Genomic DNA, 23,927 nt, shown 5'->3' with positions numbered 1-23,927 from the left:
TCCTAACTGGTGTGAGATGGTATCTCATTGTGGGTTTGATTTGCATTTCTCTGATGGCCAGTGATGATAAGCATTTTTTCATGTGTCTGTTGGCTATATGAATATCTTCTTTTGAGAAGTGTCTGTTCATCTCCTTTGCCCACTTTTTGATGGGGTGGTTGTTTTCTTGTAAATTTGATTGAGTTCTTTATAGGTTCTGGATATTAGCCCTTTGTCAGATGAGTAGATTACAAAAATTTTCTCCCATTCTATAGTTGCCTCTTGACTCTGATGGTAGTTTCTTTTGCTGTGCAGAAACTCTTTAGTTTAATTAGATCCCATTTGTCAAGTTTGGCTTTTGCTGCTGTTGCTTTTGGTGTTTTAGACATGAAAGTCCTTGCCCATGCCTATGTCCCGAATGGTATTACCTAGGTTTTCTTCTAGGATTTTTATGGTTTTAGGTCTAACATTTAAGTCTCTAATCCATCTTGAATTTATTTTCATATAACGAGTAAGGAAAGTATCCAGTTTCAGCTTTTTACTTAGGGCTAGCCAATTTTCCCAGCACCATTTATTAAACAGGGAATCCTTCCCCATTTCTTGTTTTTGTCAAGTTTGTCAAAGATTAGATGGCTGTAGATGTGTGGTATTATTTCTGAGGACTCTGTTCTGTTCCATTGTTCTATATCTTTGTTTTGGTACCAGTACCATGCTGTTTTGGTTACTGTAGCCTTGCAGTATAGTTTGAAGTTAGGTAGTGTGATGCTTCCAGCTTTGTTCTTTTGGCTTAGGATTGTCTTGGCAATGTGGTGTCTTTTTTGGTTCCATATGAACTTTAAAAGCAGTTTTTTCCAATTCTGTGAAGAAAGTCATTGGTAGCTTGATGGAGATGGCATTGAATCTATAAATAACTTTGGGCAGTATGGCCATTTTCACAATATTGATTCTTCCTATCAATGAGCATGGTATGTTCTTCCATTTGTTTGTGTCCTCTTTTATTTCACTGAGGAATGGTTTGTAGTTCTCCTTGAAGAGGTCCTTTACATCCCTTTAAGTTGGATTCCTAGGTATTTTATTCTCTTTGAAGCTACTGTGAATGGGAGTTCATTCATAATTTGACTCTCTCTTTGTCTGTTACTGGTGTATAAGAATGCTTGTGATTTTTGCACATTGATTTTGTATCCTGAGACTTTGCTGAAGTTGCTTATCAGCTTAAGGAGATTTTGGACTGAGACGGTGGGGTTTTCTAAGTATACAATCATGTCATCTGCATTCAGGGACAATTTGAGTTCCTCTTTTCCTAACTGAATACCCTTGATTTCTTTCTCTTGCCTGATTGCCCTAGCCAGAACTTCCAACACTATGTTGAACAGGAGTGGTGAGAGAGGGCATCCCTGTCCTGTGCCAGTTTTCAAAGGGAATGCTTCCAGTTTTTGCTCCTTCAGTATGATATTGACTGTGGGTTTGTCATAAATAGCTCTTATTGTTTTGAGATATATTCCATCAATACCGAATTTATTGAGAGTTTTTAGCATGAAGGGCTGTTGAATTTTGTGGAAGGCCTTTTCTGCCTCTATTGAGATAATCATGTGGTTTTTGTCTTTGGTTCTGTTTATATGCTGGATTACATTTATTGATTTGCATATGTTGGACCAGCCTTGCATCCCAGGGATGAAGCCCACTTGATCATGGTGGATAAGCTTTTTGATGTGCTGCTGGTTTCGGTTTGCCAGTATTTTATTGAGGATTTTTGCATCGATGTTCATCAGGGATATTGGTCTAAAATTCTCTTTTTTTGTTGTATCTCTGTCAGGCTTTGGGATCAGGATGACGTTGGCCTCATAAAATGAGTTAGGGAGGATTCCGTCTTTTTCTATTGATTGAAATAGTTTCAGAAGGAATGGTACCAACTCCTCCTTGTACCTCTGGTAGAATTCAGCTGTGAATCCGTCTGGTCCTGGACTTTTTTTGGTTGGTAGGCTATTAATTATTGCCTCAATTTCAGAGCCTGCTATTGGTCTATTCAGGGATTCAACTTCTTCCTGGTGTAGTTTGGGAGGGTGTAAGTGTCCAGGAATTTAGCCATTTCTTCTAGGTTTTCTAGTTTATTTGTGTAGAGGTGTTTATAGTATTCTCTGATGGTAGTTTGTATTTCTGTGGGGTTGGTGGTGATATCCACTTTATCATTTTTTATTGCGTCTATTTGATTCTTCTCTCTTTTCTTCTTTATTAGTCTCACTAGCGGTCTATCAATTTTGTTGATCTTTTCAAAAAACTGACTCCTGGATTCATTGATTTTTTGGAGTGTTTTTTGTGTCTCCATCTCCTTCAGTTCTGCTCTGATCTTAGTTATTTCTTGCCTTCTGTTAGCTTTTGAATGTGTTTGCTCTTGTTTCTCTAGTTCTTTTAATTGTGATGTTAGGGTGTCAAATTTAGATCTTTCCAGCTTTCTCTTGTGGGAATTCAGTGCTATAAATTTCCCTCTACACACTGCTTTAAATGTGTCCCAGAGATTCTGGTATGTTGTGTCTTTGTTCTCATTGGTTTCAAGAACATCTTTATTTCTGCCTTCATTTTGTTACGTACCCAGTAGTCATTCAGGAGCAGGTTGTTCAGTTTCCATGTAGTTGATGGTTTGATTGAGTTTCTTAATCCTGAGTTCTAGTTTAATTGCACTGTGGTCTGAGAGACAGTTTGTTATAATTTCTGTTCTTTTACATTTGCTGAGGAGTGCTTTATTTCCAACTATGTGGTCAATTTTGGAATAAGTGTGATGTGGTGCTGAGAAGAATGTTATATTCTGTTGATTTGGGGTGGAGAGTTCTGTAGATATCTATTAGGTCTGCTTGGTGTAGAGTTGAGTTCAATTCCTGGATATCCTTGTTAACTTTCTGTCTCAATCTGTCTAATGTTGACAGTGGGGTGTTAAAGTCTCCCATTATTATTGTATGGGAGTGTAAGTCTCTTTGTAAGTCTCTAAGGACTTACTTCATGAATCTGGGTGCTCCTGTATTTGGTGCATATATATTTAGGATAGTTGGCTTTTCCTGATGAATTGATCCCTTTACCATTATCTAATGGCCTTCTTTGTTTCTTTTGATCTTTGATGGTTTAAAGTCTGTTTTATCAGAGAGTAGGATTGCAACCCCTGCTTTTTTGTTGTTTTCCATTCGCTTGGTAGATCTTCCTCCATCCCTTTATTTTGAGTGTATGTTTGTCTCTGCCTGTGAGGTGGGTCTCCTGAATACAGCAAACTGATCAGTCTTGACTCTTTATCCAATTTGCCAGTCTGTGTCTTTTAATTGGACCATTTAGTCCATTTACATTTAAGATTAATATTGTTACATGTGAACTTGATCCTGTCATCATGATATTAGCTGGTTATTTTGCTCGCTAGTTGATGAAGTTTCTTCCTAGAAGCAATGGACTTAAATTTTGACATGTTTTTGCAATGACTGGTACCTGTTGTTCCTTTCCATGTTTCGTGTTTCCTTCAGGATCTCTTGTAGGGCAGGTCTGGTGGTGACAGAATCTCTAAGTATTTGCTTGTCTGTAAAGGATTTTATTTCTCCTTCACTTATGAAACTTAGTTTGGCTGGATATGAAACTCTGGGTTGAAAAATCTTTTCTTTAAGAATGTCGAATATTGGCCCCCATTCTCTTCAGGCTTGGAGAGTTTCTGCTGAGAGATCTGCTGTTAGTCTGATGGGCTTCCCATTGTGTGTAACCCAACCTTTCTCTCTGGCTGTCCTTAACATTTTTTCCTTCATTTCAACTTTGGTGAATCTGACAATTATGTGTCTTGGAGTTGCCCTTCTCGAAGAGTATCTTTGTGGCGTTCTCTGTATTTCCTGAATTTGAATGTTGGCCTGCCTTACTAGGTTGGGCAAGTTCTCCTGGATGATATCCTGCAGAGTGTTTTCAAACTTGGTTCCATTTTCCCCGTCACTTTCAGGCACACCGATCAGACGTAGATTTGGTCTTTTCACATAATCCCATACTTCTTCGAGGCTTTGTTCATTTCTTTTTACTCTTTTTGCTCCACACTTCTCTTCTTGCTTCATTTCATTCATTTGATCTTCAATTGCTGATACTCTTTCTACCAGTTGATCAAGTCAGTTACCGAAGCTTGTGCATTTTTCACGTATTTCTCATGTTATGGTTTTCATCTCTATCAGTTCTTTTAAGGTCTTCTCTGCATTGATTATTCTAGTTATCCATTCATCCATTCTTTTTTCAAGGTTTTTAGTTTCTTTGTGCTGGTTACGTAGTTCCTCCTTTAGCTCTGAGAAGTTGGATCGACTGAAGCCTTCTTCTCTCAACTTGTCAAAGTCATTCTCCATCCAGCTTTGTTCCGTTGCTGGCGATGAGCTGCATTCCTTCAGAGGGGGAGATATGCTCTGATTTTTTGAATTTCCAGCTTTTCTGCACTGCTTTTTCTCCATCTTTGTGGTTTTATCTGCCTCTGGTCTTTGTTGATGGTTTTTGGTGTGGGTGTCCTTTCCGTTTGTTAGTTTTCCTTCTAACAGTCAGGACCCTCAGCTGTAGGTCTGTTGGAATTTGCTTGAGGTCCACTCCAGACACTGTTTGCCTGGGTGTCAGCAGCGGAGGCTGCAGAAGATAGAATATTACTGAACAGTGAGTGTTGCTGTCTGATTCTTGCTCTGGAAGCTTTATCTCAGGGGTGTAGCCCACCATGTGAGGTGTGAGGTGTTGATCTGCACCTAGTGGGGATGTCTTCCAGTTAGGCTACTCAGGGGTCAAGGACCCACTTGAGTAGGCAGTCTGTCCATTCTCAGATCTCAGCCTCCATACTGGGAGATCCACTGATCTCTTCAAAGCTATCATACAGGGGCATTTACCTTTGCTGAGGTTTCTGCTGCTTTTTGTTTAGGTATGCCCTGTCCCCAAAGGAGCGCACTATAAACATTTAACATTGCTTCTGCTCCATCCCAGCGATTTTGTATGTGTCTCTATTTTCATTTATTTCAAGAATTTTTTTTCACTTCTGCCTTAATTTTTTTTATTTACCCAAAAGTTATTCAGAAGCAAGTTGTTTAATTTCCATGTCATTGTGTGGTTTTAAGAGATCTTCATGATATTGATTTTTATTTTTATTCCACTGTGAACTGAGAGTATGGTTGGTATGATCTTGATTTTCTTGAACTTATTGAGACTTAATTTATGGCTGAGTCTGTGGTTGATCTCAGAGTAGCATGCAATGTTTTAACACTTTCTTATATTGATTATGTGTTATTTCAGCCATACCAGAAATGTATACAACAAATAATTATTTTGCCAATAGAAATGCAAGATTAGAAGGATCAAATGACTCATTAATGATTTCATTGTCACTAATTGAGCTCTTATTGGTAGCTAAGTATCAGTGATAAGAAGTTTTGTTTATGAATTAACTACTTTCCTTCATCTTCCTGATAAAATTCTACTTATCTTACAAAAGCACAGTTCAGATTTACTTGCTTGATGAAACCTTCCCGGGTCCTCCTAGGCAGACTTACATAGCCTTACATAGACAAGTTATTGATGCATCTTGTAAAGCACATTCGTTATATAACTGGTTGTATCAGTTGTGCATTATGATTGTGATGATACTCTACTTAGATTCAACAGTCCGTGAAGACAGAAGTAATACTATTTCATCTATGATTCCTCAAGCCTATACTGTACATGGCCCTCAGTAATGCTCGATAAATTGTTGTTGGGTAAATGAATGAATAAATGCCCAAGTACATGACTATATGGATTCATCAATAAAATTTTTGGTGGGTGCAGAAGTATATTTTTTGGTTTTAGAAAGTTTTCCAATATATAAAAAAAACTTTTGCTAAAACAAACAAACAAAAAAAAACTAAACAAAACAACCCTTTAATTTAGAGTCTACAAATATAGGCACTATAGTGGAACAAACTGTGGACCAAAGGCCAAGTTATGCAACTAACTGGGTGAATGGCAGGTCAACTTTTATGGACCTCTACATTTTTTTCTACAAAATAAGGAAATCATGGTATGGCAAACATTACAAAGGTGGTATTTTAATAAGTAAAATTTGAAAATCATTTGAAAATGATTTATTTTGTAGAAAATCATTTTCAAATGATTTTCAAATTTTACTCATTAAAATACACACACACTTTATGGAAGTGCGTATAACAAGCAGTACTGTAGTGGTTTTCAAGCTTTTCATTTTAAGTGGCAGAACTTCTTGTCAAGTAAAATCTTACACAGAGTTCCAGAATGTAGAATAGTTGAAAATTGAGATGTTGTACCTGCTAAGTCTCTTTGTCCTCTATATTTGTCCCTTCTGGTCTCTCACTTCCTGCATATCAAATGTATTAGGTGATTGTCAAATTTCATGGATGAGTCCATTCTTAGGGCAAAGCTTATATGCACCCAATACAGGAGCAACCAGATTCATAAAGCAAGTCCTTAGAGATCTAAAAAGAGACTTAGACTCTCACACAGTAATAATGGGAGACTTTAACACTCCACTGTCAACATTAGACAGATCAACAAGACAGAAAGTTAAAAAGGATATCCAGGAATTGAACTCAGCTCTGCACCAAGTGGACCTAATAGACATCTATAGAACTCTCCACCCCAAATTAACAGAATATGCATTCTTCTCAGCACCACATTGCACTTATTCCACAGTTGACCACATAGTTGGAAGTAAAGCACTCCTCAGCAAATGTAAAAGAACAGAAATTTAACAAACTGTCTCTCAGACAACAGTGCAATCAAACTAGAACTCAGGATTAAGAAACTCACTCAAAACCACTCAACGACATGGAAACTGAACAACCTGCTTCTGAATGACTACTGGGTGCATAAAGAAATGAAGGCAGAAATAAAGATGTTCTTTGAAACCAATGAGAAAAAAGACACAACATACCAGAATCTCTGGGACACATTTAAAGCAGTGTGTAGAGGGAAATTTATAGCACCAAATGCCCACAAGAGAAAGCAGGAAAGATCTAAAATTCACAGCCTAACATTATAATTAAAAGAACTAGAGAAGCAAGAGAAAACACATTCAAAAGCTAGCAGAAGTCAAAAAATAACTAAGATCAGGGCAGAACTGAAGGAGATAGAGACACAAAAAACCCTCCAAAAAATCAATGAATCCAGGAGTCAGTTTTTTTGAAAAGATCAACAAAATTGATAGACCGCTAGTGAGACTAATAAAGAAGAAAAGAGAGAAAAATCAAACAGATGCAATAAAAAATGATAAAGGGGATATCACCACCGATACCACAGATATGCAAACTACCATCAGAGAATACTATAAACACCTCTACGCAAATAAACTAGAAAATCTAGAAGAAATGGATAATTTCCTGGACACATACACCCTCCCAAGACTAAACCAGGAAGACGTTGAATCCCTGAATAGACTAATATCAGGCTCTGAAATTGAGGCAATAATTAATAGCCTACCAACCAAAAGAAGTCCAGGACCAGATGGATTCACAGCCAAATTCTACCAGAGGTATAAGGAGGAGCTGGTACCGTTCGTTCTGAAACTATTCCAATCAATAGAAAAAGAGAGAATCCTCCCTAACTCATTTTACGAGGCCAACATCATCCTGATCCCAAAGCCTGACAGAGATACAACAAAACAAGAGAATTTTAGACCAATATCCCTGATGAACATCAATGCAAAAATCCTCAATAAAATACTGGCAAACCGAATCCAGCAGCACATCAAAAAGCTTATCCACCATAATCGGGTGGGCTTCATTCCTGGGATGCAAGGCTGCTCCAACATACACAAATCAATAAATGTAATCCAGCATATAAACAGAACCAAAGACAAAAACCACATGATTATCTCAATAGATGCAGAAAAAGCCTTCCACAAAATTCAACAGCCCTTCATGCTAAAAACTCTCAATAAATTCGGTATTGATGGGACGTATCTTAAAACGATAAGAGCTATTTATGATGAACCCACAGTCAGTATCATACTGAATGGGCAAAAACTGGGGGCATTCCCTTTGAAAACTGGCACAGGACAGGGATGCCCTCTCTCACCACTCTTATTCGACATAGTGTTGGAAGTTCTGGCTAGGGCAATCAGGCAGGAGAAAGAAATAAAAGGTGTTCAATTAGGAAAAGAGGAAGTCAAATTGTCCCTGTTTGCAGATGACATGATTGTATATTTAGAAAACCCCATTGTCTCAGCCCCAAATCTCCTTAAGCTGATAAGCAACTTCAGCAAAGTCTCAGGATACAAAATCAACGTGCAAAAATCACAAGCATTCACACCAATAACAGACAGAGAGCCAAATCATGAGTGAACTCCCATTCACAATTACTTCAAATAGAATAAAATACCTGGGAATCCAACTTACAAGGCATGTGAAGGTCCTCTTCACAGAGAACTACAAACCACTGCTCAACAAAATAAAAGAGGACACAAACAAATGGAAGAACATTCTATGCTCATTGATAGGAAGAAATCAATAGCATGAAAATGGCCATACTGCCCAAGGTAATTTATAGATTCAATGCCATCCCCATCAAGCTACCAATGACTTTCTTCAGAGAATTGGAAAAACGACTTTAAAGTTCATGTGGAACCAAAAAAGACACCGCATTGCCAATTCAGTCCTAAACCAAAAGAACAAAGCTGGAGGCATCACACTACCTGACTTCAAACTATACAACAAGGCTACAGAAACCAAAACAGCATGGTACTGGTACCAAAACAGAGATATAGACCAATGGAACAGAACAGAGTCCTCAGAAATAATACCACATATCTACAACCATCTGATCTTTGACAAACCTGGCAAAAACAAGCAATGGGGAAAGGATTCCCTATTTAATGAATGGTGCTGGGAAAACTGGCTAGCCATATGTAGAAAGCTGAAACTGGATCCCTTCCTTACACCTTATACAAAAATTAATTCAAGATGGATTAAAGAGTTAAATGTTAGACCTAAAACCATAAAAATCCTAGAAGAAAACCTAGGTAATACCAATCAGGACATAGGCATGGGCAAGGACTTCATGTCTAAAACACCAAACGCAGTGGCAACAAAAGCCAAAATTGACAAATGGGATGTAATTAAACTAAAGAGCTTCTGCACAGCAAAAGAAACTACCATCAGAGTGAACAGGCAACCTACAGAATGGGAGAAAATTTTTGCAATCTACTCATCTGACAAAGGGCTAATATCCAGAATCTACAAAGAACTTAAACAAATTTACAACAAAAAAACCAACCCCATCAAAAAGTGGTTGAAGGATATGAACAGACACTTCTCAAAAGCAGGCATTTATGCAGCCAACAGACACATGAAAAAATGCTTATCATCACTGGCCATCAGAGAAAATGCAAATCAAAACCACAATGAGATACCATTTCACAGCAGTTAGAATGGCGATCATTAAAAAGTCAGGAAACAACAGGTGCTGGAGAGGATGTGGAGAAATAGGAACACTTTTACACTGTTGGTGGGACTGTAAACTAGTTCAACAATTGTGGAAGACAGTGTGGCGATTCCTCAATGATCTGGAACTGGAAATACCATTTGACCCAGTCATCCCATTACTGAGTATATACCCAAAGAATTATAAATCTTGCTGCTATAAAGACACATGCACACATATGTTTATTGCAGCACTGTTCACAATAGCAAAGACTTGGAACCAATCCAAATATCCATCAGAGATAGACTGGATTAAGAAAAGGTCACACATATACACCATGGAATACTATGCAGCCATAAAAAAGGATGAGTTCATGTCCTTTGTAGGGACATGGATGAAGCTGGAAACCATCATTCTCAGCAAACTATCACAAGGACAAAAAACAAACACCACATGTTCTCACTCATAGGTGGGAATTGAACACTGAGAACACTTGGACACAGGAAGGGGAACATCACACACGGGGGCCTGTCATGGGGTGGGGGTAGGGGGGAGAGATAGCATTAGGAGATATACCTAATGTAAATGACAAGTTAATGGGTGCAGCACACCAACATGGCACATGTATACATACGTAACAAACCTGCACATGGTGCACATGTACCCTAGAACTTAAAGTATAATTAAAAAAATTAAAAAATAAAAAGTAAAAACTAAAACAACAACAAAATAAAGAAAGAAAGAGAGAGAGAAAGAAAGAAAGAAGAAAGAGAAAGAAAGAAGGAAAGGAGAGAAAGGAAAGGAAAGAGAAAGAGAGAAAAGAAAGAAAGAAAGAAAGAAGAAGGAAGGAAGGAAAGAAAGAAAGAAAGAAGAAAGAAAGAAAGGAAGGAAGGAAGGAAGGAAGGAAGGAAGGAAGGAAGGAAGGAAGGAAGGAAGGAAGGAAGAGAAAGAAAGTAAGTCAGCCTGGGCAATATGGTGAAGCTCATCTCTTCAAAATACACACACACACACACACACACACACACACACACACACAGAGCCAGGTGTGGGAGTGTGCACCTGTGCTCCCAGCTAATTTGAGAGGCTGATGTGGGAGGTTCGCTTGAGCCCATGAGGTCGAGGCTGCAGTGAGCTGTGTTTGTACCTGGGCATAGAGCAAGAGCCTGTCTCAAAATAATTTTTAAAAAATTAAAAATAATAAATAAGGAAATGATAGTTTTTAAATATGAAGATACTTAAAGACCAATAAAAATGTATTTCTGTGTTCCTTTATGTTCTATCAAAACAATATTATGTGGTATTCTAGTATTACCACAAGAGTTTCAGTCTTCTGCTTTTGAAGTTGTTTCTTTTTACATGCTTGTTTTTCATATGTCCACATAGACCTGAATCCCCTGACATTTTAATAGAGCTGGGACAGACAGGCCCGAATTAGATGTTGCTTCTAGGTAGGGAATCACTAGCAGACTTCATAAACCAATTATATTTCAGTTAAGCCAGTAAATATTAGGCCATTAATTCATTTGAAGTCCTGGAAAGATTTCTCACATTTTTGTTATCTTCCTCTTATGAAGTCTGTAATGATGTAGTATTTATATTTCTGAGAAAGGAATGCACAGAAATTTTGTGTGCTTGCTTGCTTAAAACAAGAATGAACTGTCATCCTTTGCTGTTTCAGTCTTCTTCACAAGAAATGAAAACTTAGTTACTTGATGATGAGTGTCTGGGGTTTTTGAGTCTAAAAAGAAGACTTAGACCAAATTCCTGTCTGTGTCCCATATACCCCATGAAACGTGTTTGAACAGCACTGTACAGGTGAACAATTTTTAGAAGTCTAGAGACATAGCACTTGTGAATGAATGTCAAGCGTCTTCTCTATTAACTGAAAAAAATTTAGTATTGGATTGAAGCCTAGTTTAGAAGAAAAAATACTTGGTGAATTCTTGTTGAAGCATAAGATAAACAGAGACAAATTATTATGCTTTTTAAGTTATGTTTTAGATATACAGTTTTATACACACAATCTATGTTTTCCAATTTAATGTAAATTTCTATGAGATTGCATAAAAGAGTAGCTGTTCATGGGCTCCATATGTTCTGCCAACTGCGTATCTCTTTTTTTTTGCTTCATCATTTAAAAAATCTTCTGATTCCTTTCTTGTTCTGAAATACCACTTTTATTCCCAATTGTCCTGTTTCTTAGCCCCTACCCATCCTCGTTTGCTGCTTGTTCTCTGATAAATAATGCTTATTTGCTGCTTCCAAGTGGCAGCAGAGGTAATGGTTGATTTCATGAGCTCTGCAGGCATAGTGCCTGGGTGTGAATCCTGTCTCCCTGCCTTTTCCTAGATTAGTGAGCTTAGATGAGTCATTCACCCTTTCTGGGACTCAGAATTTTCCCCTGAAAAATGGAGATAAAAATAGTTGTGAGAATTACATGAGATGATCGATTTAGGGACTATAGAATAGTGCCTGCCATAAAGCTATTCATACCTCTGTCAGAAGAGTAGGAATATGTATCCTGTCAATATAGCTGACATTTGCAGTTTACCAGGCATTCTGATTCTGTTTCCTGCCCCCTCCTATCTGCTGCTTTTAAATTATCACACTTTCAGGGAATCTAGCAAGAGGCCTCAAGCCTATCTAGTCTACTCATTCAAACATTTTCCAGCAAATATTTATTGCTTGGCACAAGAGATATAGTGGTTGGCGGTACTCTCTATGAGTTTCTGGGAGGCATAAACCTATTCATTCATACAAACAAATATGTAATTGTGAAAAATACTGTGAATGGAAAAATAATGTGATAATACCTTCTTACAAGAAGGGGAAGTCCATAAAGGCTTTTCTGAACAAATGATATCAAAGCTGAAGGCTGAAGAATGAGTTAGCCAGGCAAAGTTGAAGACATGTTATGGTGTAGGACAAGTTCAGAGACAAGAAAGGCATGCTGGTTACACTGTAAATCCAGTCAAACTAAAGCTAAATGAGTTACAGGGGAGAGTGATGTGGCATAAGCATAAGGTGGGGAAGCAAGTGGAAGCCAAAATAGGAAGTTGAGGCTTAAAAGTCAAGCAGGGACCAGATCCGTAGGGACTTGTATGATTAATCTTCATATTAAGGGTTTTGCATTATCCTAAAAATTACAGAAAGCATGAAGAATGCAAAGCTGGGGATTAATATAAGGAATTTTGCATTTTTAAAAGATCACACTTGAGAATAGAGAGAGGAGGACTGGAAGGACTTCTTTCTTTGTTCCTTAGTTATAGTACCTGGAAAAGGACAGTAGCCTCCTCAACGAAGCTTTCCTTGATAACATCTTGCCCATAGAGGTGGCCTTCACTCATTTTTTCATCTGATTAACCCATGATCTATTGCACTTCTCACACTACACTGTGAACCTGACACAGGCCAAGGTGTTCAGTATTGTAGGATGAATAAGCATTGATTCTCCTCTCCTAAGATGAGACAGGGGCATTTTAAGGTCAAGGACTATATATATTTTCATCTTTGTATTATCCACGGCATCTAGCAAGTCCCTACCACATGTTGGGCTCTCAATCTTTTGTTGATGTTGAGAAATCAGATGAAAAGTGGTTTTTGATGATGGATGGAAATAGAGGTTTTGGATCATGGATGCAATTTAATTTTTTGTACTCTCATTGAAAGTTGGTAATATTAATTGAGATCTAGAGTGGCTGTTACTAAATACCTCTGAGGATAGCATTAGAAGATCTCAATTTGGGCCGGGCACGGTGGCTTCAGGCCTGTAATCCCAGCACTTTGGGAGGCCGAGGCGTGCAGATCATGATGTCAGGAGATCGAGACCATCCTGGCTAACACGGTGAAACACCATCTCTACTAAAAATACAAAAAATAAAAAAAAAAAAAAATTAGCCAGACGTGGTAGCGGGTACCTGTAGTCAGCTACCTGGTGGCTGAGGCAGGAGAATGGCGTGAACCCGGGAGGTGGAGCTTGCAGTGAGGGAAGATCAGGCCACTGCACTCCAGCCTGGGCGACAGAGCAAGACTCCGTCTCAAAAAAAAAAAAAAAAAAAAAAAGATCAAAATTTGAGAATGAGCAGATACCCAACAAATACTTACTAAATTAATTGAATGTGTTTCAGCCATACTTGCCTTTTACATCTGTTTGTAGATCCGTGGTTTATTTTAGGAGACGGAAAAAATTCCCTAATCCATCCTAAACCTCCTCTAATGCCATCTTCACTTTGGCACAGTGATAACTCAGAGATGAAAACTCCCAGGTGTGGAGAGAGCTTGCAATACCAGGTTATTAATAGATTTGAATACAGGGCTTTTTGTTGTTGTTGTTATTTTCCTTTTGTTTAAGATGAAACAAAAAATGGCTGAAACGAAAGTGATTTGTGGTATTTTAAACTATAAGAGATTAAACAGTGGCTACTTTATTTTAGACTGAGAAAAATAATTCAACTCTTTAAAACTTTCCACTTAGTATTTACTGCAGGGAAATTCACTAAGATATTCATTAAGGCATTATTTACACAAGCAGAAACATGGGATCCGTTGTCACTTTCTCTCTGTTGTGTTTTGTTGAAAATTAGCATTCAGCTCAGCAAATTGAATACTAAGAATTCTTTCTTTTTTTGGTCACCATGTGTATTGATTTCAAATTTATGCCCGATTAGTAATTTACAAAGAACATATTTTATAGTAGAAATTGGTTTAAGTGGTTGTTCTGGAGCCATGGGTTTTACTCAAAGCAGCATTTAGCCTTGCTACTTTGCCTTTTGATGACTGTTTAAAAGGATGCCATTATCTCTTTGTTACTTATTGTTATCTCAGGGTAAGCTAATGGTTTAAGTTCATATTAATTCCTAGCACTTTTCAATTTTTGTCTCAAAAGTCCTTGGTACTTATTACTTAATTGAAAAAACTGATTCTTCTCTCTAAGCAATGTTTATATCTAAATATTGAGCAACTTTACAAATAAAATGACTTTTCTTATTACACATACTTTTTTCCCCCTCAAATTTACTTGCTCTTTATTGTTTGCATCATACAACTTCAAAAATTTTGGGGAGGAAGCACATTTGTCTCTGTTTATCTCCGTCATATTAAAATCAGAAAGCAGCAATAACTGGGTGCAGCAGTCCTGAATTTCTAAAAGTGTGATGAGAGTAGTAGATGAAAATTAAAGGGGAACGTCTAATATTTTATGTGTCAAATTCTGGATATGTTTATCTAATTGTTGAGTCTTGAGAGTTGTTTTTTATAGTTTGTGTTTATTTCTGCTAGTTTTCTGGAATTTCATTGGTTTCATAAAGTTTATGGATGATTATACTCCAATTCCTTTATTTGACAATTGAGGAAACCGAAGTCCCAGAGCTAAGTGGATAGCTGTAGCTAGGTGGATGTAGGGGCTGGGAGTGGAGATAGCAGTTCAGGCTCTGCTTTGTCCAGCAAGTCTTCCTTCAGTTCATAGTACATTACATGCTAGCACAAACCAGAAAACCTTTGTTTTCTTGAACTAAACCTTAATGTTAGTTATAAGAGTCAAGATCCCATGGTTTAGTTTTGAGATTCTTAGACATTTATACTTTATGAATTGTTAAAATTTCCAAAGAATTAGGAGACTGACATAGAATTGCCAATTTTTAGTTTTCTCAGTTCAGAACATTAAGAAACAAAGCAAAAATACACCATTGCCTCATTATATTATTGTCATTTCATAAAGGGACATTTTCTCATCTAAAAGGAGATGAGTAGGACATTTCCTGTTAAGCTAGAAAGGACAACTGTAACCCAAAACAGTGAACTAAAAGCCATCAAACTATCCACGTTCTGTAAGGATAGACATACACAAGTGTGATCTGGTACCTCGCTCTGAGGCAGAGGCAGATAGATGGGTTCTGATTCTAATCCTCATCCTGGCAACCTCTGAACTCTCATGTATATAGACTCTAGATGGGGAGAGGAGGTGTTGGAGAAGTGCATTATTGGCCTACTGAAAATGAAGAACCATTTCTAGGACAGAAGTACCTTCGACAAAGAACAGGTTAACTTCTGCATCCCTTAGGCTCCAGTTAGGAAAACAAAGGATTTAATACAAGCAATTTGTCCATTCTCCTGGAAGAATAAAGAGGGTCTCCTGTCTCCAAGTCTCTTCAAGTCTCCCACCAGTGATTTCCATTGTCAACATCTAAAGGTAGCCACCTAGATAGAGAATCTGTTAAATGTAGTTTGCAATGTAGTCTGTAATGTTGTTTGATTCACATAGCAGAATTTAGAATGATTGGCTTGGGGCTGCAAGACATTGGTAAATAACTGACAGTATCTTTTCTCTCCATTGATCACTTATGTAGAAGAATTTTGTGCTTTTTAGAGAAGGAGAAAGAGAAGTGGAGAGATACAGCAGGGAACAGAGAAGAAACAGCAGTAAAGCAGCATATACATTTAGGTGTATCTGTACATTTAGTATACATACATTTAGTGTATATATTTAGTGTGACCAGGATGCTTGAGCTTATTCTAGATCAAGTGGAAATTGCAGCTTGAGTCATCATGTCATTATTCCAATCAAGAGAGTAGACTATCAGGCAAGGGGACCTCACCAACAAGAGTTTCAATATGTGCCAATGAGGGTGGAACTGAGGAGACTAGAAAAGTTACTTCTCTCCAGTGTGAAAGCTCCTACTGCCCTGTTAGAGGAAGGGCCTCATCTCAACACCTGCCTTAGAGAAGGCATCAAAGTGAGTCTGATTTTACCAGAGAAGCAGAGACGCTCAAAAAAGGACTGCAATTAAATGCCTAGTTAAGAAAACTTTTCCCTCTTGTCTTTAATTCTTCTACTCTGCCACAATATGGAAAGAGCTAGAACCTGAAGATAAAAGTAGGGAGGAAGAATAACAGAGTAGTACATTCTCTCTTCCCACTCCAAGTCCCAGACACTGACCACTGAATTAAAACAGTTACAAGATGGGAGTTACGGAATCAATCTGAACTGTTGTTAAGGAGGACAGAATAGATTTGATATTACATATGGAAAGCAGTTATTGGAGAAAAATGAAGACTAGTTCATATCTGTGCTCTACTGAGTTCAGAATGTTCAATAAATCAGTTACATAAGAAATAGAATGAAAGCTTTTTGAACATCATCTCCAAAATAAAAGATATTTTTTAAATTGGAAAAAAGTAGTATTTTTTAAACTCAAAATATTACTTTTGTTTTTCTCATTTCTGCATGGTTTTGTCTAGCATGTGTCCATGATATAGAATTTTAAAATAAGTATCACTATTCATTGAAATTCCTTTTAGCCAAGTATCACTAGTACTGATAACTCTAACCCGTGAAAGGTGAAATTCACACTATTAACACAGAAGTCAGGGTCCTTTTCCTCATTTTAACCTTTAAATATCTGTTGAGAAAGGGGGAAAAGGAAAAGGTACAATTATATAAAGAATATTCTAGTCTGAATAAAACAGAACATTATAAAGGATTAATATAAATTTAGAAGCATCTTTTAAGTGGTTAAATATAAAACCACCGGGAAAACTATTAAACATATATCAGAAATGGAATCTGCCATCACATTTATCACCTTAGAAATGTTTAGAAATACTTTGTTTTAATGAAGCATATGGTGTTTTGTTTATTCAGAAGCAAATTTTATAAGGGACAATAATCTCAGATTAAGAGAACCTGATCTGTCCTCTCACTTATAGCATTTGCCTTAAATATGAGGTATTTAAAAACTTTAGTATCTTTTAATATCACTTATTTTTGTCCTTACACTAGCAGGGAGCATGGCTCCGGGAAACTGATCAACTTAACTTGTATTACCAACATCAGAAAAAAAAGATATAAAAACCATTTCACTTAGTTTCACCTTGAAAAGATGTAAATAAGACCCAATCAGCTGTACAGTGATAGGTTAATAGTCTTGGTTTTAGAACAAGAATGCTCTGGTCTTAACCAGCAGAGTGTATGCCTTTGGGCAGGTTTTATTACTGTTCCCAAGACATGATTCCCTCACTTGTCTTGATAATTGTGCCTAGCACATTTGGTTGGTTGCTTTTATGATATCATTGAAATCATGTATGTAGAGCACTTAAAAATGACTCAAGGTAAATCCTCCATCTCTGTTAGCCTAAACAAAAGGCAGCAGAGGTTCCTGAAAAGAATCTCCATTGTCATCTGTGAGTGAGGACACGAAACTATTTCTGACTTACAAAAACAAATTGAGATAATGCTTGCTGACCTTTTCTCAAAGTATCAAAACCAATCTAGATCTCCAAGTAGGTTCTACTCATTTATTCTTTGAATACGTATTTATTGAGACTTGCTTGTGTCAGTCACTGTGCTAGGAACTGAGGGGAGATATTTAACAATTCTGACTATTGTCAAGTTTTGGAAGCAGGTCTGTATTAGTCAGGATCCTAGTAGGAAACAGATTGTTCTCTTAAAGAGGATGAAAGAAAGTTTAATGGAAGTACTATTTACAAAGGGTATAGGCAGGGTTGAGGATAACCAAAAAGGGCTATGAAGTACTAGGAGGCTAGCAACAGTGGGAAGCTGCTTCCAATTCCACAGCTAAATAGGAAGTCCTGCAGGATCTGTGACCTCAAGTAGAACATTTTAGCCATGGCTACACTATGGCCAGCAGAGAGGGACCCCTCTTTCCTCCTGCCCTCTGAACTTTTGCAACTGCCGCCATTGACTGAACATACCTAGGAGCCAGAGGGCTAGACAGCACCTGAGGGCCAGCCTCCCAGGGAACAGACCAGAATGGAAAAGGGCCAAGAGTGGGTCTGAAGGGGCAGATGAGGAATATCCCAGAAAATAATCAATCTATATTAGTTGCTTTTTTTGGTCTTATATAACATATGTTGGCTTTTTTCCCTAAATATAAAATAATGTATTTTTATTGTAGAACAGTTGGAAAACTGCCTTGTAACTTGTGATCCTGCTTTTCCCGAGCCAGGACATGTGTCCGCTTGAAGACACATGAATTTATACAATAAGTTATCATACTCAAAGAATCATAAAACAAATTTATTTCCATGGCTAAGACCTTACAAAAATACTCTTGCTTGTCAAAAGATCTACTGATGTTACCCTGGACCATTTTGTCTCTCTGCCTGTTGTAAGCTTCCTCATGATGGCATCTTTCTACATGTGTTGCACTCCTGGCATACCTTTTTATATTTTTTAATATTGTTCTACATTATCTCCACTAAAGAAATTCAACTCACTTAGGAAACCTTCTATAACCCTTATTCCATTATTCTATTATTATCATTATTACATTATCATCATTTCACATAGCACCTTTAATATTTTTTATATGCTCACAACTTTACAGTTATAATCATTGAGTATGCATAGTTTTATATCCTGCATTTAAAACACATTTAAATCTTGCTTTTCTTAAATTTAGGAGTTTGAACTTTTTTTTTCAGGTTTAACCCTACCTATAGAGGCCCTCGATACTGACTATAACCCTGATAAAATATCTCTGTTACTTGTCTACTTTCGCTGGGTTTCAACCAGCCTTTGAGTAAAAGCCTTAGAATTCTGCCTACTGCTGTTTGGTCAGCATTAGAGGGGCATCGTAGTTCTAATCATCCTTTCGTGTATGCCGAGGAAATTCTTTTCATTGGCGTATTGAATCAAATACCTGAAAAGCCCGTGGGGTTCTCTCCTAGAGCACTTATAAAGGCAAAGTTTCTCCCTTCCCCCATTTTCTTATCTACTTTGTCAGTTTCACTGCCAACTCCTGCATAATGTAGTCAAATTATGTGTTAGAAATTCAACCCTGGTTTCCTGGGTGATGGTACAATGCCACTACTTAGTATTCCTAGTCACACAGCTACAATTTCATCATGCTCTTAATCTATATGTATCTTCATGCTAGAGAAGCAGACTTTTTAAATAAAGCATGTATTAAGGGTTAAATGGACACAGTGAAAAAATATATAGGAGTCCTTGAGCTCAGCAACAATACAGGATATTTTTGGTACTAAGACCTTGTGAAACAATCATATGGACTAATACTTCTTGGATTTTGTATTTTTTATATGACACCTTTTTTCAGTTAAATTCTGCAAACACAATTTTTTGTGTTGTTTTGTAGTCTATTGTATGACAACTTTATATTTTAAAAATTTTATTTTAGATTTAATAGTACATGTGCAGGTTTGTTACATGGATATATTGAGTAATGCTGAGGTTTGGGCTTCCAGTGAACCCATCACCCAAATAGTGAACACAGTGCCCAATAGATACGATTTCACCTTTTACCCCCCTCCCACCCTCTTCCCTTTGAGTCTTCATAAACCAGTGACTGCTTTGCCTTTGGTTTCCACGATAAGAGTGCACCTTTAAATTCTGGTAGTGTTATTGAGGTTCTTTGTTTCTACAGTGACTTCCAATGATCTACACAAAGCAAATGTTATGAACTACAGCATCTCTATCTCAAAATAGCTAGATATCTGTGACTTAAACCAGGAAATTCAAGCTCTAACTACTGGTTGCTAGAATTTTCTGTGATAAATAATTGCCCACTAGTTTATGCACTAGACATATGAGAAATTTAAACTGGTGGTAAAAACGACGATTAAGGTTTTTTTCTTTCATGTATATATATTTTGTATTGGTTTACTTTACTTTTTTTGACAGTATAAAGCAGTCATATTCTTTAAGTTCTGAACTCGTCATGTTTTAGCTATGTTACCTTGGCCAAATAATTGTTCTCTCTGTTCCTTTATGATGAAAATAATCCAACAGACTGTTGCGAGCGTCAAATAAAATATTTTATGGGAATATACTTTGTAAACTATAAAGCATTTGTGTAAAATGCATATTATTTTTATATTCTTCACGATCATTATTTGGGAGCCTAATTGTTACTCATTATTCTTACTATCTTTTCCCAAATAGCTTTGTACCAATTTCTTGGATTTTTGTATTAATATTTTGTGAAGTTCTTTTCTCAGCATATCAAATTTAATTGGCTTGGTAAATTATGATGTTTGCTTTTACATGTACATGTTACACATTTCAAATGTTACTTTAGAGAGTATGCCACATATTTTTATTTAAGGATACAGAGCTGTTGTTTTTGTGTGTTTTTTTTTCTCCTGTAGGTATTAAAAAGTGTCAGCAAAGCTGCATTGAATAACAGACATCCTAAGAGGGGATATTTTCCACCTCTATAATGAAGAAAAGCAGGAGTGTGATGACAGTGACGGCCGATGATGTAAGTTCCAAAAGGTCCCAATCATGTTCAGTCTGTTCAATAAAGAAGTCACTGGATAATTCTATTCAAAGGGCAGCTGGGGGTGTTCAACACACCACTCTGTGACTAGGTGTTTCTCTAACATGGGCATAGTCAGCACCTGGACCTGGCATTCTGTGAGTTGGACAGCAGGAACAATACCCTCTTTGCATCTTGGAAATGGGCTGAGTTTCACTTTTATGGTTTTCAATCACAGAACCACCAATCTCTAGTCTACGCCCATATCCTCACTCTCAGATAATTCCTCTTTCCACACTGCTTGCATGATCAGTTCTCTGATAACTTTCTTCCACACTTTTACCCATGTACAGCTAACCCTTGAAAGTCACTTCCTGTGGTGGGGTTTTTGACAACTACTCCTAAGAAACTTGTGATATACGTAGCCCCTAGGCCTTTGCTATTCAAGTGTGGTCCTTGGACCAGCAGCATTAGCATTACCTGGGTGTTTATTGAGAATGCAGAATCTCAGGCCACACCTCAGACCTACAAATCAGACTATATTTTAACAGGATAGCAGAGTAAATAGGCAAGTACTTTGTTTGAAGAGCCCCGATCTAAATCATCTGAAGAAATCTGTAAACTATCTTCTATAGCTTTGGATCTTGGTCCTTAATTATCTCTTTGCTTTCAACTGACCAGTCCTTCATTAGTGTGTCTTTAATTGTCTCATCTTTACCCAATTACTGTTTGTAATTGAGCTAAAAATTATGTGCTGCTGATCAGATATGTGAAAGGAAAGAAAGGAGGGAAGAAGAAAAAGCAATTTTCCTTGTTTTCTGTAATAACCCATCTTGTTAAGCTCCTATTTCACAGATGCTCACCCGGTGGGCCCTGTGATCCCTTTGCCTCATACCGCAGCAAAGCCTTTGGCAGGTATGTTAGAACTAATTCTCAGCTTTCTTCTATGTTCCCTGTAGGACCCACAGTGCAGAGGGAGAGTTAGGTGTACTATTTAGGTTCTTGCTTCCAAAATACACTCCTTTTCCATTGCCATTTCTATTTTTTTTTTGGTGTCAAAGAACCTAGTTAATGTGTTCTGTTCTGTCACTTGTGGCAGCATTTACTTCTTTTTTTTTTTTCCTCCCTTCCTAGCTCCTGGACTAGAAGGGCGTTTCCTTTAAGTTACAGTCTAAGTTCTCAGTACCAACGTTGCTCAGGATATCTAAAAGAAAACTTCTGGGATTTAGAAAACTTTTTTTCTTAAAAAAAAAAAAAAAAAAAAAAAAGGCTTGGGATTGTCCCTTAATACTATTTGTATACTGTGTGTGCCAGTATTTTGTTTTTTGGAAGAATAAAACTGATCAATGCATTCCATCTATAAAAGATGGACAAACCATTAATTCTTTCTCATTGCATCCTTGAATAATAATCCTGATCCTCCCTGAGGGAATGGTGGGCATAGTCAAAACAAGAGGAAGGTTGCCTGCAGGAAACATGCAATGGATATGAACATTAACCCCACCATATTGGATAAATATTACCTAGATTTGCTCTGTCCACTATGGTAGCCACTAGCCACATGTGACTATTAAGTACTAGTCTGAATGGAAATGTGCTGTAAACATGAAATAGATCTTGGATTTTGAATATACAGTGCAATACGAAGCATTTCATTAATAATTTTTGATAATATCACATGTTGCAATGTCATATTTTGCATATACAAGGCTAAGTAAAATATGTTATGAAAATAAATTTCACCTGTTTCTTTTTATTTTTTAAATGTAGCTACTAGAAAACTTAACATTACCTTTGACTCTCATTTGCATTTCTAAGCACAGAAATTATATATGCAAATATATTGGGAGATTATTTCAAAGAAGGGAAAATAGTCAGTAAGAGTGATAATAATTACCTCCAAAAAACTACTCTTGTAACTGATGGTGACTGCCAACAATAAAAATCACAGTTTTCGAAGAAAAAATTGCTTTCATTACTGTCTCATGGAGTATCATGACATTTAGCTTTGATTGGGACTCTGCCATTCACTGCTTTCCATAATTTCCATTTCTGATTTCATAAGGCTTAAAAAATTCTGTCCTGTGGTCCAGATTGAATGTGTACCAAAGCACAGTAGGAGACCTTAAAAATACCTTATTCCATTTTCTCACTATGCGTTTAACCAGAAGAATTCAGAAAGTAGAGAATGCTTCAAAAATGACTGAAATAGAAAAAACAAAAGACAAATAATAACAGCAACAAAACCTTGACTACTTAAGCACCAGCATTTCTCATCTGTACATTTCAATGGTCCCAAGTTGGTTGGTTTCAATATGGGGCTATCACAAAGAGCTCAGTCCTTTGGTGTCCCCTCCCCCTCCTCTCCGCAAACTTCTACTTAGGTGCAGGATTTTACACTACCTTTTCCTTTGTGACAACGTTTTCAAATTTTATTGGCAAGAATATTGACTTTTAAACAAACAATTATTCAGAAACAGAAGCATAAGCCAAAACTAGATTTTTCCTTAGGGATTATTCATATTATCAGGTGAATTTTGGAAACCATGATGTATTTTAAAAGTTGTGATTTCCAGAGGTAACATTCAAATTAATGTTCCTTTCCACAAAATCTTTGAAAATTTAGGAAAAGAAGTTCAAGATCATAAATCAGTAATTGAGAACTGACTAAATTAAATTTTACTATGAGGTTTTTAGTAATTTTAGGGTAGTGGTGTATAAATTATTGGTATGAATTACAGAGTGCAAAGTAATTATGAATAAATCTGCGTGAGTTAATTAGTGTTTGTAAAACACTATTAAGTTTTCATCTTGAATTTAATTTCTGACAAGCTATTCCATTATGCTCTTACTTTGTGGCAATGCATTTAATGTTAACTGAGGTCTTCTGGAACAAATCTTTTTAAATTAAAGAATGATTTTAAATTTGAAAATTTGAGCTTGTTCGCAAATTAGCGTGGAGATATTTTGTGATAGGTGTGACTTTTTTGTTTTTCAAATAACAAGTACCAAATAGTACCCATTTAGGTCACTTACTACAATTAAACCTCGCTGGTAATAGTTCTTTTTTCTAAAGGAGAAAAATATCTGATAATCACATTAGGAGGCTAGGGTGGTTGGTGGTTTAGCTACATGATAGGTATCCTTATTTCTGTTCTTTGGTATGGTGTTTCTTACATAAGAGATAAAGTATATATTCAAGACTTTGCATTCCATATAACCAGTGCTTTCTTTACATGCATATTTGGAACTAGACTGATTTACAGTTATGATTTCGTTTAGTTTGTTCTTAAATCTCTTCAGGAAGGTTTT

The 23,927-nt window shown here is 36.9% G+C and overlaps 1 protein-coding gene across 2 annotated transcripts in view; it reads left to right on the top strand.

Annotated features, from left to right (window-relative positions):
- The window catches only part of PDE4B (phosphodiesterase 4B), a 597,589-nt gene that overhangs the window by 125,236 nt on the left and 448,426 nt on the right, over positions 1-23,927 (top strand). Inside the window, exon 2 of one of the 2 annotated variants that reach the window (XM_023210055.2) lies at positions 20,506-20,618. In XM_023210055.2, the coding sequence (XP_023065823.1) occupies positions 20,577-20,618 (42 nt within the window). In that variant the 5' untranslated portion in view covers positions 20,506-20,576. Of the gene's footprint in view, positions 1-20,498; positions 20,619-23,927 lie in introns of those variants that run through there. The other variant, XM_023210049.1, reaches the window with a different exon arrangement.

This window comes from Piliocolobus tephrosceles, chromosome 1 (assembly GCF_002776525.5).
Source record: "Piliocolobus tephrosceles isolate RC106 chromosome 1, ASM277652v3, whole genome shotgun sequence".
Lineage (NCBI taxonomy): Eukaryota > Metazoa > Chordata > Mammalia > Primates > Cercopithecidae > Piliocolobus > Piliocolobus tephrosceles.
Note: the sequence above shows the minus strand (reverse complement) of the source record. Positions and strands in the feature narration are given on the sequence as shown.